General features: G+C 38.4%; 5 protein-coding genes across 70 annotated transcripts in view; 2 read left to right on the top strand and 3 right to left on the bottom strand.

Annotated features, from left to right (window-relative positions):
- Positions 1 to 325: 325 nt before the first annotated feature.
- On the top strand, positions 326 to 3,512 carry LOC124320454. Of its 9 annotated transcripts, none has more exons than XR_006913842.1 (9): positions 336 to 458; positions 555 to 603; positions 664 to 762; positions 821 to 956; positions 1,067 to 1,250; positions 1,323 to 1,446; positions 1,582 to 1,736; positions 1,799 to 1,983; positions 2,047 to 2,344. XR_006913842.1 is itself a non-coding variant. In XM_046783339.1 (4 exons), exons 1-4 carry the CDS (start codon positions 362 to 364, stop codon positions 943 to 945), a joined length of 390 nt encoding a protein of 129 aa, XP_046639295.1. In that variant the 5' UTR covers positions 326 to 361; the 3' UTR covers positions 946 to 956. The 9 variants fall into 9 exon arrangements, 1 of the variants encoding a protein (XP_046639295.1); XR_006913841.1 differs by having other exon boundaries at positions 336 to 474; XR_006913839.1 differs by having other exon boundaries at positions 337 to 474; positions 535 to 603.
- LOC124320453 lies at positions 2,375 to 5,562 on the bottom strand. 9 transcript variants are annotated; one of them, XR_006913833.1, is made up of 9 exons: positions 5,429 to 5,556; positions 5,284 to 5,332; positions 5,125 to 5,223; positions 4,931 to 5,066; positions 4,637 to 4,820; positions 4,441 to 4,564; positions 4,151 to 4,305; positions 3,904 to 4,088; positions 3,543 to 3,840 (listed from the first exon to the last, which is right to left on the bottom strand). XR_006913833.1 is itself a non-coding variant. In XM_046783338.1 (4 exons), the coding sequence occupies exons 1-4, from the start codon at positions 5,539 to 5,541 to the stop codon at positions 4,942 to 4,944; spliced, it is 390 nt and encodes a 129-aa protein (XP_046639294.1). In that variant the 5' UTR covers positions 5,542 to 5,562; the 3' UTR covers positions 4,931 to 4,941. The 9 variants fall into 9 exon arrangements, 1 of the variants encoding a protein (XP_046639294.1); XR_006913835.1 differs by having other exon boundaries at positions 4,692 to 4,820; positions 5,284 to 5,352; positions 5,429 to 5,552; XR_006913831.1 differs by having other exon boundaries at positions 4,441 to 4,567; positions 5,284 to 5,352; positions 5,429 to 5,551.
- A 332-nt stretch (positions 5,563 to 5,894) lies between these two features.
- On the bottom strand, positions 5,895 to 6,851 carry LOC124320442 (bone morphogenetic protein 1-like). The gene is made up of 4 exons (XM_046783328.1): positions 6,679 to 6,851; positions 6,414 to 6,569; positions 6,129 to 6,316; positions 5,895 to 6,060 (listed from the first exon to the last, which is right to left on the bottom strand). The coding sequence occupies exons 1-4, from the start codon at positions 6,800 to 6,802 to the stop codon at positions 6,037 to 6,039; spliced, it is 492 nt and encodes a 163-aa protein (XP_046639284.1). The 5' UTR covers positions 6,803 to 6,851; the 3' UTR covers positions 5,895 to 6,036.
- Positions 6,852 to 7,871: 1,020 nt separating this feature from the next.
- On the top strand, positions 7,872 to 9,134 carry LOC124320412 (methyltransferase-like protein 7A). The gene is made up of 4 exons (XM_046783294.1): positions 7,872 to 8,145; positions 8,205 to 8,365; positions 8,452 to 8,702; positions 8,778 to 9,134. Exons 1-4 carry the CDS (start codon positions 8,030 to 8,032, stop codon positions 9,030 to 9,032), a joined length of 783 nt encoding a protein of 260 aa, XP_046639250.1. The 5' UTR covers positions 7,872 to 8,029; the 3' UTR covers positions 9,033 to 9,134.
- A 9-nt stretch (positions 9,135 to 9,143) lies between these two features.
- LOC124320209 (Down syndrome cell adhesion molecule-like protein Dscam2) overlaps positions 9,144 to 12,073 on the bottom strand; it is a 33,482-nt gene continuing 30,552 nt past the window's right edge. For 48 of the 50 annotated variants that reach the window (XM_046782905.1, XM_046782904.1, XM_046782923.1 and 45 more), the window contains exons 28-33: positions 11,846 to 11,986; positions 11,480 to 11,646; positions 10,998 to 11,409; positions 10,626 to 10,692; positions 10,473 to 10,478; positions 9,144 to 10,396 (exon numbers count right to left, since the gene is read on the bottom strand). In XM_046782905.1, coding sequence (XP_046638861.1) covers positions 10,336 to 10,396; positions 10,473 to 10,478; positions 10,626 to 10,692; positions 10,998 to 11,409; positions 11,480 to 11,646; positions 11,846 to 11,986 — 854 coding nt within the window. In that variant the 3' untranslated portion in view covers positions 9,144 to 10,335. The remainder of the gene's footprint in view (positions 10,397 to 10,472; positions 10,479 to 10,625; positions 10,693 to 10,997; positions 11,410 to 11,479; positions 11,647 to 11,845; positions 11,987 to 12,073) is intronic. The other 2 variants (XM_046782910.1, XM_046782955.1) reach the window with 1 other exon arrangement.

Below are 12,073 nucleotides of genomic sequence, written 5' to 3'. Positions count from 1 at the left end.
TATTCATGTTGTGTTAGATAAGCTTAGGAAATAAACTTAATAGAAATCAATAAGCTTATAATATATAGTGACATTTCTAGTGCGTCGTAGAAAACTATATGTTTGATGCCTTTTAACTCTTTGACTGAATTTCAATTTTCCGATACCTTAATGTAACCTTCCGCTGCTTCTCTAAAATACGGAACGCCAAATGACCCCCTAAAATAATAGCACTCGACTAGTGCTATTTATTTTACAAATCACTTGAATAATATACAACTGGGTGGCGCCATCTAGCGGTTTCAATTGGCGTAACGGATTGTATCGAATTTTTCCAAAATGTACGTATTGATATCGATTGATAATCGTTTCCACAAGCGAAATGGTGGAAACTATTGGTGGAAAGATTCATGCCTTCATTGAAAGTGTCAAGTATGGCTGTGTCGTGTTATCGTGTATGTTCGTGAATCGTGATAACGGTGAATCGTGATAACGGTATAACTAACTGATAACTAAATTTACATGAGTTAACATAGTTATGCTTTCCAACTGTAGCACTTGACTTGATCAAGCAGTTAACTGTCGAGTTTGCCTTGGAGGATGTGACGTCTTTTGCTTCTGCCAGTAAATTATTCATTGCATACATTGTTACACTTGAAACTGATTTGTTTTTTTTCAAATTAGGTCATATTACTTCTAATCATTTCAAGCAACATGTTATACCCATCATACCTCCACATGAAAGGACTGCTCTTACATCCCACGAAAGACTGGCTTCTGCCAGTAAATTATTCATTGCATACATTGTTACACTTGAAACTGATTTGTTTTTTCAAATTAGGTCATATTACTTCTAATCATTTCAAGCAACATGTTATACCCATCATACTCCACATGAAAGGACTGCTCTTACATCCCACGAAAGACTCCCCAGTTGGAGTGAACAAAACTCGATCTAGGAAATGATATCCAATCAAGTAACACTATTTATTATTATTTTTAATCATTATTTTCTATCCCTAAAATTTAATGCCTTGTTTTTTTGTTTTGTTTTTATTGTTTTTCCCTTTTCGGGACAATGATTCAGTGAGGACATCTCAAAGGAACAGAGATTCAGGATTATATTCAGTATTATATCATGCTCGCGATCAGTATGCTGTCGACCTTGAAGTTACTTATAACAGCTTGGGAGTCGGTGGAACAAAAATAAGAACGAGTACGATTTACGAGAATTCTCTAGACGGTCTTCACGACATATCTTCATGACCCTGGTAAATAGTAGAAGCTTACAATTTCGAGAGTTCGTTTGAAATTAACGATCATTTTCGTCTTTATCTCAGCAGCAGCTACGTAGCCCCACGTGAGGTTATGCCTGTCAAGTAATCAATGTCATTTAAGCTCGACTCTATCTTGGCCTTTTTCTTTTGACTTACGGTCGACAATCAAAAAGGCGTGCCTTGTTTTTCGGTAAGATCTTCTGTTTTCTGAATAATATTGATCTTCTTGTTTTTAGCGTTGCTAAATTGCGTGTAAGCAACTGAAAACTAAATCATATTATTCATAACTACCTAATAAAACAGTAAATATGATCTTAAAAACTAGGAAAAAATAGTATGGACAGCGTGCCCTGGTCAGTTAATTGAGCCTGGCGTCATCCAACACTCGAGGGCAGCAGAAGGACGATCCACAGCTCCCCGGCCGAATTGCACTGGAGCGAGTCGACGAAGTAGCCAGCATCCTTCTGAACTCAATTCAAAGTATTCCTATTCAAATATAACACACCGTAACGAATGCACAAATTTCGTCTTGTTTCTGACAGGTCTTTTCGATGTCCAACTTTGCTAATGGCGGGTCCGCGATTGCTGTCGCTTCATGATTAGAATCAAACTTGTGGTTTCAAGGCGACCGAAAAGAAATAACACTGGGCGGTGTTAAGCGATAGATGTTTTTTTTTTCGTAACAACTTCTGGAGGCCTATTGCATTCTTCAAAGCCTTCTTATGATGTGAGTTGTTGTTTACAAGTGATACATTTGACCAAAACATAATAACGCTCTCGTTACCAATAGTTCTGTCAAATCAAGAAGGGGGACCATCGGCATTCAGCTTTCTACGTTGGAAATATGTTCCGCCAGTTTTCTGTTTCTTCCGGCTCTCTACTACGGATGTTTTTATTCGATGCTGGCGGTCAATTCTTTCAACCCGGAACTTTCGTCGTTTAATAACTCAACATTGTCGTGGCGCATTCACCCCGGGCAAGTTTGGATGGCCATTTTCTCGTCAATGATGCGTTTTAGAACATACAAATCGTGTTGATATTTTGCGATGCTGTGTAGATGAGTCAAATGAATACATGTGTATTTACGAAACCAAATGTTTTATTTCAATTTTCATCTGTTTTGAGTTATTGCCATCACCTCATGACGCAGTCGGCGATATTTCCGCATTGCAATTGGTAGCCTACACAGCAAATGCCCGTATTTTCTTTGAAGGCGTCGTTCTACTCGCCGGTCGATATGGAACTCAATTTCTCAATTTCAAATCAAAAGAGTTCTATCCCACCAAGCAATATGGATCTGGAGTTACAAATCAGCAGATATTTAAGTAAGTGCAGAAACTGTTGATTTAAAGAGTACATCAGTAGGCCTAACACTTTACTCACTTAAGATCTAGGATTCTTGGTGTGGGAAATTACCGACGAATTGAATATTTCGTACAGAAGTCTACGAAGAATTATGGCTAGACATAATTTATCTGTACGGGGAACATATAGTTCAATGTCGAATGAAGCGCTTCAAATTCTAGTGTTTCAAATCTGCACAGAGAACCCACGGCTTGGAGTAAAAATGGTTCTTAATGTGCTTCAAGCCATGGGCCATCGTTTACAAAGGGACCGAGTTCGGGAGGCTATGAATGTACTCTTTGGGGCAAGGCAGATGAATCGACGATTGCACCGAAGAACGTATCAAGTTCGTGCTCCATTATCCGTCATCCATTTTGATGGGAACCATAATCTTATCATGTGAGTGTTAATGGTTTCATTTATGTTCCTTTTCTAATCAACTACATTCATCATATTGATAGGTGGCGTTTCGTATTCCATGGCGGAATCGATGGATTTTCACGGCTCATATTCTTTTTAAAATTCGCGAACAACAACAGATCAAGAACAGTACAGATAAATTATGTCTAGCCATAATTCTTCGTAGACTTCTGTACGAAATATTCAATTCGTCGGTAATTTCCCACACCAAGAATCCTAGATCTTAAGTGAGTAAAGTGTTAGGCCTACTGATGTACTCTTTAAATCAACAGTTTCTGCACTTACTTAAATATCTGCTGATTTGTAACTCCAGATCCATATTGCTTGGTGGGATAGAACTCTTTTGATTTGAAATTGAGAAATTGAGTTCCATATCGACCGGCGAGTAGAACGACGCCTTCAAAGAAAATACGGGCATTTGCTGTGTAGGCTACCAATTGCAATGCGGAAATATCGCCGACTGCGTCATGAGGTGATGGCAATAACTCAAAACAGATGAAAATTGAAATAAAACATTTGGTTTCGTAAATACACATGTATTCATTTGACTCATCTACACAGCATCGCAAAATATCAACACGATTTGTATGTTCTAAAACGCATCATTGACGAGAAAATGGCCATCCAAACTTGCCCGGGGTGAATGCGCCACGACAATGTTGAGTTATTAAACGACGAAAGTTCCGGGTTGAAAGAATTGACCGCCAGCATCGAATAAAAACATCCGTAGTAGAGAGCCGGAAGAAACAGAAAACTGGCGGAACATATTTCCAACGTAGAAAGCTGAATGCCGATGGTCCCCCTTCTTGATTTGACAGAACTATTGGTAACGAGAGCGTTATTATGTTTTGGTCAAATGTATCACTTGTAAACAACAACTCACATCATAAGAAGGCTTTGAAGAATGCAATAGGCCTCCAGAAGTTGTTACGAAAAAAAAAACATCTATCGCTTAACACCGCCCAGTGTTATTTCTTTTCGGTCGCCTTGAAACCACAAGTTTGATTCTAATCATGAAGCGACAGCAATCGCGGACCCGCCATTAGCAAAGTTGGACATCGAAAAGACCTGTCAGAAACAAGACGAAATTTGTGCATTCGTTACGGTGTGTTATATTTGAATAGGAATACTTTGAATTGAGTTCAGAAGGATGCTGGCTACTTCGTCGACTCGCTCCAGTGCAATTCGGCCGGGGAGCTGTGGATCGTCCTTCTGCTGCCCTCGAGTGTTGGATGACGCCAGGCTCAATTAACTGACCAGGGCACGCTGTCCATACTATTTTTTCCTAGTTTTTAAGATCATATTTACTGTTTTATTAGGTAGTTATGAATAATATGATTTAGTTTTCAGTTGCTTACACGCAATTTAGCAACGCTAAAAACAAGAAGATCAATATTATTCAGAAAACAGAAGATCTTACCGAAAAACAAGGCACGCCTTTTTGATTGTCGACCGTAAGTCAAAAGAAAAAGGCCAAGATAGAGTCGAGCTTAAATGACATTGATTACTTGACAGGCATAACCTCACGTGGGGCTACGTAGCTGCTGCTGAGATAAAGACGAAAATGATCGTTAATTTCAAACGAACTCTCGAAATTGTAAGCTTCTACTATTTACCAGGGTCATGAAGATATGTCGTGAAGACCGTCTAGAGAATTCTCGTAAATCGTACTCGTTCTTATTTTTGTTCCACCGACTCCCAAGCTGTTATAAGTAACTTCAAGGTCGACAGCATACTGATCGCGAGCATGATATAATACTGAATATAATCCTGAATCTCTGTTCCTTTGAGATGTCCTCACTGAATCATTGTCCCGAAAAGGGAAAAACAATAAAAACAAAACAAAAAAACAAGGCATTAAATTTTAGGGATAGAAAATAATGATTAAAAATAATAATAAATAGTGTTACTTGATTGGATATCATTTCCTAGATCGAGTTTTGTTCACTCCAACTGGGGAGTCTTTCGTGGGATGTAAGAGCAGTCCTTTCATGTGGAGTATGATGGGTATAACATGTTGCTTGAAATGATTAGAAGTAATATGACCTAATTTGAAAAAACAAATCAGTTTCAAGTGTAACAATGTATGCAATGAATAATTTACTGGCAGAAGCCAGTCTTTCGTGGGATGTAAGAGCAGTCCTTTCATGTGGAGGTATGATGGGTATAACATGTTGCTTGAAATGATTAGAAGTAATATGACCTAATTTGAAAAAAAACAAATCAGTTTCAAGTGTAACAATGTATGCAATGAATAATTTACTGGCAGAAGCAAAAGACGTCACATCCTCCAAGGCAAACTCGACAGTTAACTGCTTGATCAAGTCAAGTGCTACAGTTGGAAAGCATAACTATGTTAACTCATGTAAATTTAGTTATCAGTTAGTTATACCGTTATCACGATTCACCGTTATCACGATTCACCGTTATCACGATTCACGAACATACACGATAACACGACACAGCCATACTTGACACTTTCAATGAAGGCATGAATCTTTCCACCAATAGTTTCCACCATTTCGCTTGTGGAAACGATTATCAATCGATATCAATACGTACATTTTGGAAAAAATCGATACAATCCGTTACGCCAATTGAAACCGCTAGATGGCGCCACCCAGTTGTATATTATTCAAGTGATTTGTAAAATAAATAGCACTAGTCGAGTGCTATTATTTTAGGGGGTCATTTGGCGTTCCGTACTAAAAAGGTAGTAATAAGAATTTAAACGATAAACAGTCATTATTTATAACTAAAAAGACGAAAACAGATGAGAAAAATTTTTTGAAATTATTTTTTTTTTCAAGGTAATTAGATTGTTAAAATTAAACGACTGATGCTTTCTTTTTGGCTCTCAATAATTCTAACAACTTAAATATTGTTAAATTTATTTTAACTTCTTTCTCGCTACAAAACATGTCTTTTTGGCAGTAGAATTCGCAAAGTGATGTTGAATGTGCATTCTACGTAAATTACAGTCTTGGGTTAACAGGAGTCGACAGAGTCGTGTAGTTTACAGGCCAAAAAGTTCCAAGTTCTGGAAATCAGTGCAATAGTTTGTCAGTTTCTGATCGACAATATATGTAAAAATCCTATACTACTTACGTCTTGTGGGTTGACTTGAGTCCAACTTGCGTTGAATCCAGGACCGTTGACGGAGGAATCAGAGGTAAAGCCGACGAAAATGGAAGGTTGAGTGGACAGAACGGCAAAGTTGGAGGCTTGTCCCGAAAGTTCAACCAGGACGGGTGACTCTCCAGTAACACCATCAAGGATTGTCAAAACATCGTAACCTTTGCGTTACATTCAATAATAAATCTTATTCGTTGAAGCCTGCTTGTTTTTGTTGTTGTTTTTTTTTACGGAAAAACTCATAGAGCTTCAACTGACCTGATTCGGTATCCAGATCGTGGATGACGACGGCAATTCTATTTCCATTTTCAGCAGTCAAAAACCATCCGCAAGAGTCCCCATTGTTGTAGCCAGTTGGATAGTTGGGCGAAATGATGCTTCCTCCAGTGCCAGTTTCATACACATCACCGCAAACTACATTTTTAAAAAATCAGCCACAAAATAATGCCGTTAAAATATATTCAATAAAGAATAACTTCAAATAATTTTTTAATCATGCCAAAAATAATTATTAATTACGTACCTTCTCGGCTGATGATATTTTGAGCAACAGCGGGCTGGAACTTCTTGGCTTTGGTCTTGATCTGGACCTGACCAGCGGCAAGAGCCACCAAGGCCAAAAGAGCGAATGACTTGATGAGAGACATGGTGCGTGCAAGGGCTTTTTTTACAAGAACTGCTGTCAAACAACTATGCAGATGGTTATTTTATAGCTGGCTATGGCCATCCGAGCTGTACAGTCGTTTTTATCTCAACTGTGTCATATGAAAATGTAAATATGTCAAAAAGTGATGTGTATAAACAAATGGGCCCATGTGGTAAAATTCAGCTAGTTTATCACGCCGACTGACAAGTTGGATGAGTGATTGTGTAGAGGGCATTCAGTTTCAGAGCAGATACACAAAGAAAATATATCATTCGACAATATGATCCGGGTCATTGCGTTATTTCAAAACCAATAATAACTACTGCACCTTGCTCTGTTGTCCGAGCTAACAAACCATATTTCTACACAGGTAAATAACGGTAAATAACGTAAATAACGGAAAACTTGGATCTTAATGTTAAGCTTTAACTTCATACATCGTAATCCAGAATATTCCCTTTATCTTCACATAAGATAAACAGAATTTCATCGAGACATGTGCAGTGGAAATGTAGAAAAGAGATTTATATTTTCTTTCAGGTTTTATTAGGTTTTAGTAAACAGTAGATTTCTAGTTTTTTCTGAGCCAATTCTTTCCATTCGTTTAGAAACCATTAGATTAAAAGAGTATTATTCTTTAAACAAATGAAAAATTTGCAATCTTTCATGAATATGTGGATGCTATTATTATAATTAAAATATATAAGATCCTATTCCCCATTTTATAACAATTCGACAGCAATATGCTACATAAGGATTGCCTTTTTTAGTAATAACAGAATTTAAATGCTACCCAGGTTCAGGTTGATGCAGTTAAACACTTTTAAAGCTGCTTTAAAGTCACATTTCGCGTAGAAAGCAATATATCTTTAAAAAAGCGAACAAATCAAGTTTTCTTTTGATTTGATCACCATTAGAAAGCTCGGTAATCACTGTAGCAGTACTTAGGCCTACATAGTCTAGCCGCTTTCGAACGGAAAATTTTAATTTGTATTTTTTGAATTAAATTCAAATCAAAAATTCAATTAAATTCAAAACCATGCATCGCACGCAATCTAGCGCGCGGCAAGTATACCATTATGAGCTAATGAGATAACAACTCGGCGGACGAAGCTATCTATTTGTTGATAGTTTAAAATTTTAAACAATTTTTTATATCAAAGTTCAAAAGTTTCCTCCTTGCCACACTTCTTCAATTCTAATTGTTATGTGTGAAGACTGAAGGAAAATGGCCACTACTGATGTTGTAGTTCAAAAGGCCTTGTATTTTTGTTTAGTCCCAATTCTGCTGATATTTCTTATGTTTATGTTCATTCAGAAATTTGGAAGTTCACTCAAAGAAAGGTATTGCAATTTTGAATTTAAAGTTTTCAAATTTTCAAATTTACTTTTAAAAAATATAGACTGATAAGTGCTTTCTGGAATCGTGCAATGGTCAAATATCACACTGCTATGCGAGACATAAAGAAAATTCATTTCCATTCCATGAATTACCACAAATCAGCTGATCTGTATTTAAGAAACAGAGGCCTTTTGAGAATACTAGAAATCGGGGCTGGTTCTGGTAATTATATAATAGTCTCAATAGCAATTGATAGAGTAAGGTTTGTCGGACTGTTGCTAACATTTACAATACCTGCAATGCAACAGGTGCCAATTTTGAATTTTTCCCCCCAAATTCCAAGTTAACTGTTGTTGAGCCAAATGCATTTTTTGAACCCCTTTTTTACAAGAGGCAAAGCACAAGTAATATAAAGATGGAGAAATTTATTCTTACCAATGCTGAAGACATGAAAGAAGTGGAAGACAACAGTATGGATGTTGTTGTTTCTACTTTGGTACTGTGCTCAGTTAGAAATGTCAAACAAACACTTAAAGAAGTTCATCGTGTGCTCGCACCCGTAAGCGTAACACAGTTCACTTGTGTTAGTTTTCCTTTTCCAGTATTGATTATCTGACGTTTTTTACATCAACAGGGTGGTAAATTCTACTATTGGGAACATGTTCACGACGTACCTGGAACTTGGCTTCATTTTCTTCAAAATCTGTTGACTTACACAATCTGGGACTTGTGTTTTGGATGTCACTTGAACCGAAATATCGATCACCTGGTAGCAGAAGACAAAACCTTGTTTTCGCACATCGACCAAAAGCGTTTCGATATCTCCTTGAAAAAGTCGTTGGTATGGAAACTCGTTCGCGTTCACGTCATGGGAGTCGCCACAAAATAGTCATATTTCTATCAAAATTAAAAAATTTGTTTTACGATGCATACGGTTTATCATTTGCTTAAAATTCTTATCTTGGTTAATAAACAGAGTGACGAGGAAATAACAAGTTGGTTTTTAGGGACACGGACGAAGAGCATTGTATTGAACCAATAATAATCCCCACAATTACCGAGATTCGTGTTTAAATCCAACGAGTACAGCATTTTTCCATGCAGCAGTTCAGTTATTACAACCTTTTCAACTCCGAATCTACCCTTTGATTAATCAGAATCCAGTAGTCATTGTTTTGTTTGTTTTTCATGTTGTCTAAAAAGAGTCACTAGTCTACTGCAGTCTGTAAATCTAAGTCCCTTTCTTACTGACTAGTAACTTACACGAATTTACAATCAAAAATAAGGGGAAAAATAAGGGTGAGGGATATCAGAAGGATTGAGGGGGATAATTGTTAAGTTTTTCCTAATTGTAAAGTAATAAAAAGACAAGCACGACACAAAAGGGGGTTGCGCAAACATCGCTCGCCACATTACAAAGTTTTTTTTTCCTCATTATTCCGGGGGTATCCGTTTCTCTTCAATTTCAGCCATTTTAACACTGATCGGCGACGAAAAGGTGAAGACAATATTCCACAGTCTTTTGCGAGGACATCAAAAGCGAATAAGCTACATTAGGAGATATAGCGAGCGAAAAGTAAAATTTCAATGGCGCAAGTACAGCAGCTGCGCTGCAGTATTATGAAATAACGCCGTAGGAAGCGATTTTTTTAAATTGTTAAAAGTATGAAGGAAGCCAATAAAATCAACTGATAGTAGTACTTAGATATACAACTTTGAGCACTGACGGAACGCCTATACAGGCGCACGCGTCAGCGGAAAAATTCAAACTCAAAAATGAAGAAGATGAAAGAGGAAAAGAACCTTATCGTCATATAACAGAAACGTTAAAAATCGAACTGTTTTTCGATGTCGCTTCACTCATTTACAGGGGATGAGAATTGGGGTAATGTGTTTGGGACTGATATCTAAACACAAAGCAACTACGTGGAAGTCGACATCGCTTCGGATATTAGGAGTTGTTCTAATTAAGATATTCAAAATTCAAAAGAAGTGTTAAACATGCAATAATCGTTATTCAAGGTTGAGGAGAAGTAATAGAAAAGCGTTGACAAAATCACGAAGCAAGATTAACTGTAGATGTTGAAATATCCTTGAGGACAATCAAAATAAAGAATTGAAGCACCACGCAGATGATAACATTGTTAACCTCAAATAGGTTATCTCAGATCCTTCTTTACTTCCTCAGCTGTTCAGACGTTGACAGTGTCGTATGCGATCAGACCATTAGTGACGTGGGCTCCACCTTCATTCCTGTTGAGAAAACACCAAGTCGAATAGGTTCGTTAGCACGGGAAATTTGACACAAGCCATTAATGATTTCACTTACGAGCTCCTTCAGAGGGAAGCATGGATTTTAAAAAAAGGGAAATGAAATGAATGAGTGAAAGAAGTTTTTCATGGTTCAAGAGTCATTAAGGAATATTAAGAGAACGAGCACATCGTGAAAGCAGAGAGAGTTTGATTTGGATAAGGAACTTACTTTTCAATCAGTTTCCGCATTTCTTCCATACTCATCCCATCCTTGCTGTTCATGGTCCGGATGCCGACTGTTGATAACCGATCGGAGGATTTTTTTTAAATAACAAAAAAAGCAGACACCAAAGTAGAATAAAAGAGATCAGAACGATAAGCACACGTTGAGATACATAAAGAGATGGACGTTCACCTCCTTCACAGAATCACAGATCACATGCAACTTCGCTAAGGGTTAATCAAGCGCAGAAGATTGAATACATCCTCGACGTAGAGTACGTCGCTATTTTTCTTTTTATCCCGCTTTTTTCCTCTTTTCAGATTACCACCCGGAACCGTTTACGAAAAATAAAAAAATAAAACAAATCCCGAAACTTACCGCCATAGTTACGATTGACCAAATGTTCGCGATCGCATTCGGCTTCGGAGATTTCAGCGCTGATGGTCGAGTCGTTGTTGGAAGAGCTAGAGACATTAGCGGAATCATTTCCGGTGCGGGGAGGAGGTAAAGGTGGCTGGGGAGGATCCGGATACGGAGGCAGGGGTAGATTCATGGTTCCGTTGCCGCGTAATTGCTGTCCATTGACACTGCGCCGGGCCAACATGGTATTCTGATTCGGGCTGGTGCCGAAATCGGGTGGTGGCAGAGGTGGATTGGTATTGGTATACGAAGCATAAGAGTTGCTTTCCGCTCCTCCGTACATGTCGCAATTAGCCGGATCGTCGTAGCAGTTTTCAGGAGCATAAGTGGCGCCGTTGGGCATTCGCATCATTCGGTTTCCGGGACGGGGCTAATGTTGTCGCAACGGATCGCGGTTAATAAGTATGAGTAAGGAAACGCGTAAGAGGTCATCGGATTACCATCGATTGAGAAGCTTGGCGGTGATGGTTCATGTCCTGTTGGGGTGGTTGTCCTCCGTTGGGATGAGGGAAAGTCTGGAATTGGTTTCCGGTCTTGTTGGGATCCATTTCTTCGCGGAATCCAAGCAGATGAAAAGTGGCGTACGGACAGATCTCATCATCCATACCTTGGAGGAAATACCGAGAATTCATCATTAGGGACGTCAAAAGAGTACCACACAGATTGTCATCGGCTTTCTTTTTGTTTTGTTAAAGTATGCCTTCAACCGAGGGTATAAGAAAAAGTGTTAAGATTATGTAAGTCCAGGCAGAAAATGAGACACAACAAGGTAAGCGAGGAGTGGTAAGTGGGTGGTTTTCATTTACCTGCGTACAACGAAGCCCCAGACTGGTTTACCTCCTCACCGGGAACCGCTACATTCCGGCGCGGGGGTGGGTGGATTGACAGTTCGTCATAAACAGGTCGGCGTGGGTCCAGCGTCCGATAGGCATGACAGTCTGCGTGACCTTTTTTTGTTTTTCGTTTGCGTAAGTGTACGTTTTGTGTGTGTTGTGTGTGTTTTGTCAGGTATTTTTCGTCGATGTATGGATGGA

The sequence above is a fragment of the Daphnia pulicaria genome, chromosome 1, assembly GCF_021234035.1.
Source record: "Daphnia pulicaria isolate SC F1-1A chromosome 1, SC_F0-13Bv2, whole genome shotgun sequence".
NCBI classification, from domain to species: Eukaryota; Metazoa; Arthropoda; class Branchiopoda; order Diplostraca; family Daphniidae; genus Daphnia; species Daphnia pulicaria.
This window is presented reverse-complemented; position numbering and strand designations above follow the sequence as displayed.

Coding starts and splice junctions, on each gene's coding strand:
- LOC124320453 (XM_046783338.1), bottom strand. CDS start 5,541: ATGGTGGAAACTATTGGTGGAAAGATTCATGCCTTCATTGAAAGTGTC. Junction 5,224..5,283: donor GACGTCTTTTGCTTCTGCCA/GTAAATTATTCA, acceptor TTTTCAAATTAG/GTCATATTACTTCTAATCAT. Junction 5,067..5,124: donor CGAAAGACTGGCTTCTGCCA/GTAAATTATTCA, acceptor TTTTCAAATTAG/GTCATATTACTTCTAATCAT.
- LOC124320442 (XM_046783328.1), bottom strand. CDS start 6,802: ATGTCTCTCATCAAGTCATTCGCTCTTTTGGCCTTGGTGGCTCTTGCC. Junction 6,317..6,413: donor CGATCTGGATACCGAATCAG/GTCAGTTGAAGC, acceptor TGTAACGCAAAG/GTTACGATGTTTTGACAATC. Junction 6,061..6,128: donor CTCAAGTCAACCCACAAGAC/GTAAGTAGTATA, acceptor ACTGATTTCCAG/AACTTGGAACTTTTTGGCCT.
- LOC124320412 (XM_046783294.1), top strand. CDS start 8,030: ATGGCCACTACTGATGTTGTAGTTCAAAAGGCCTTGTATTTTTGTTTA. Junction 8,146..8,204: donor GGAAGTTCACTCAAAGAAAG/GTATTGCAATTT, acceptor TAAAAAATATAG/ACTGATAAGTGCTTTCTGGA. Junction 8,366..8,451: donor AGAAATCGGGGCTGGTTCTG/GTAATTATATAA, acceptor GCAATGCAACAG/GTGCCAATTTTGAATTTTTC.
- LOC124320454 (XM_046783339.1), top strand. CDS start 362: ATGGTGGAAACTATTGGTGGAAAGATTCATGCCTTCATTGAAAGTGTC. Junction 604..663: donor GACGTCTTTTGCTTCTGCCA/GTAAATTATTCA, acceptor TTTTCAAATTAG/GTCATATTACTTCTAATCAT. Junction 763..820: donor CGAAAGACTGGCTTCTGCCA/GTAAATTATTCA, acceptor TTTTCAAATTAG/GTCATATTACTTCTAATCAT.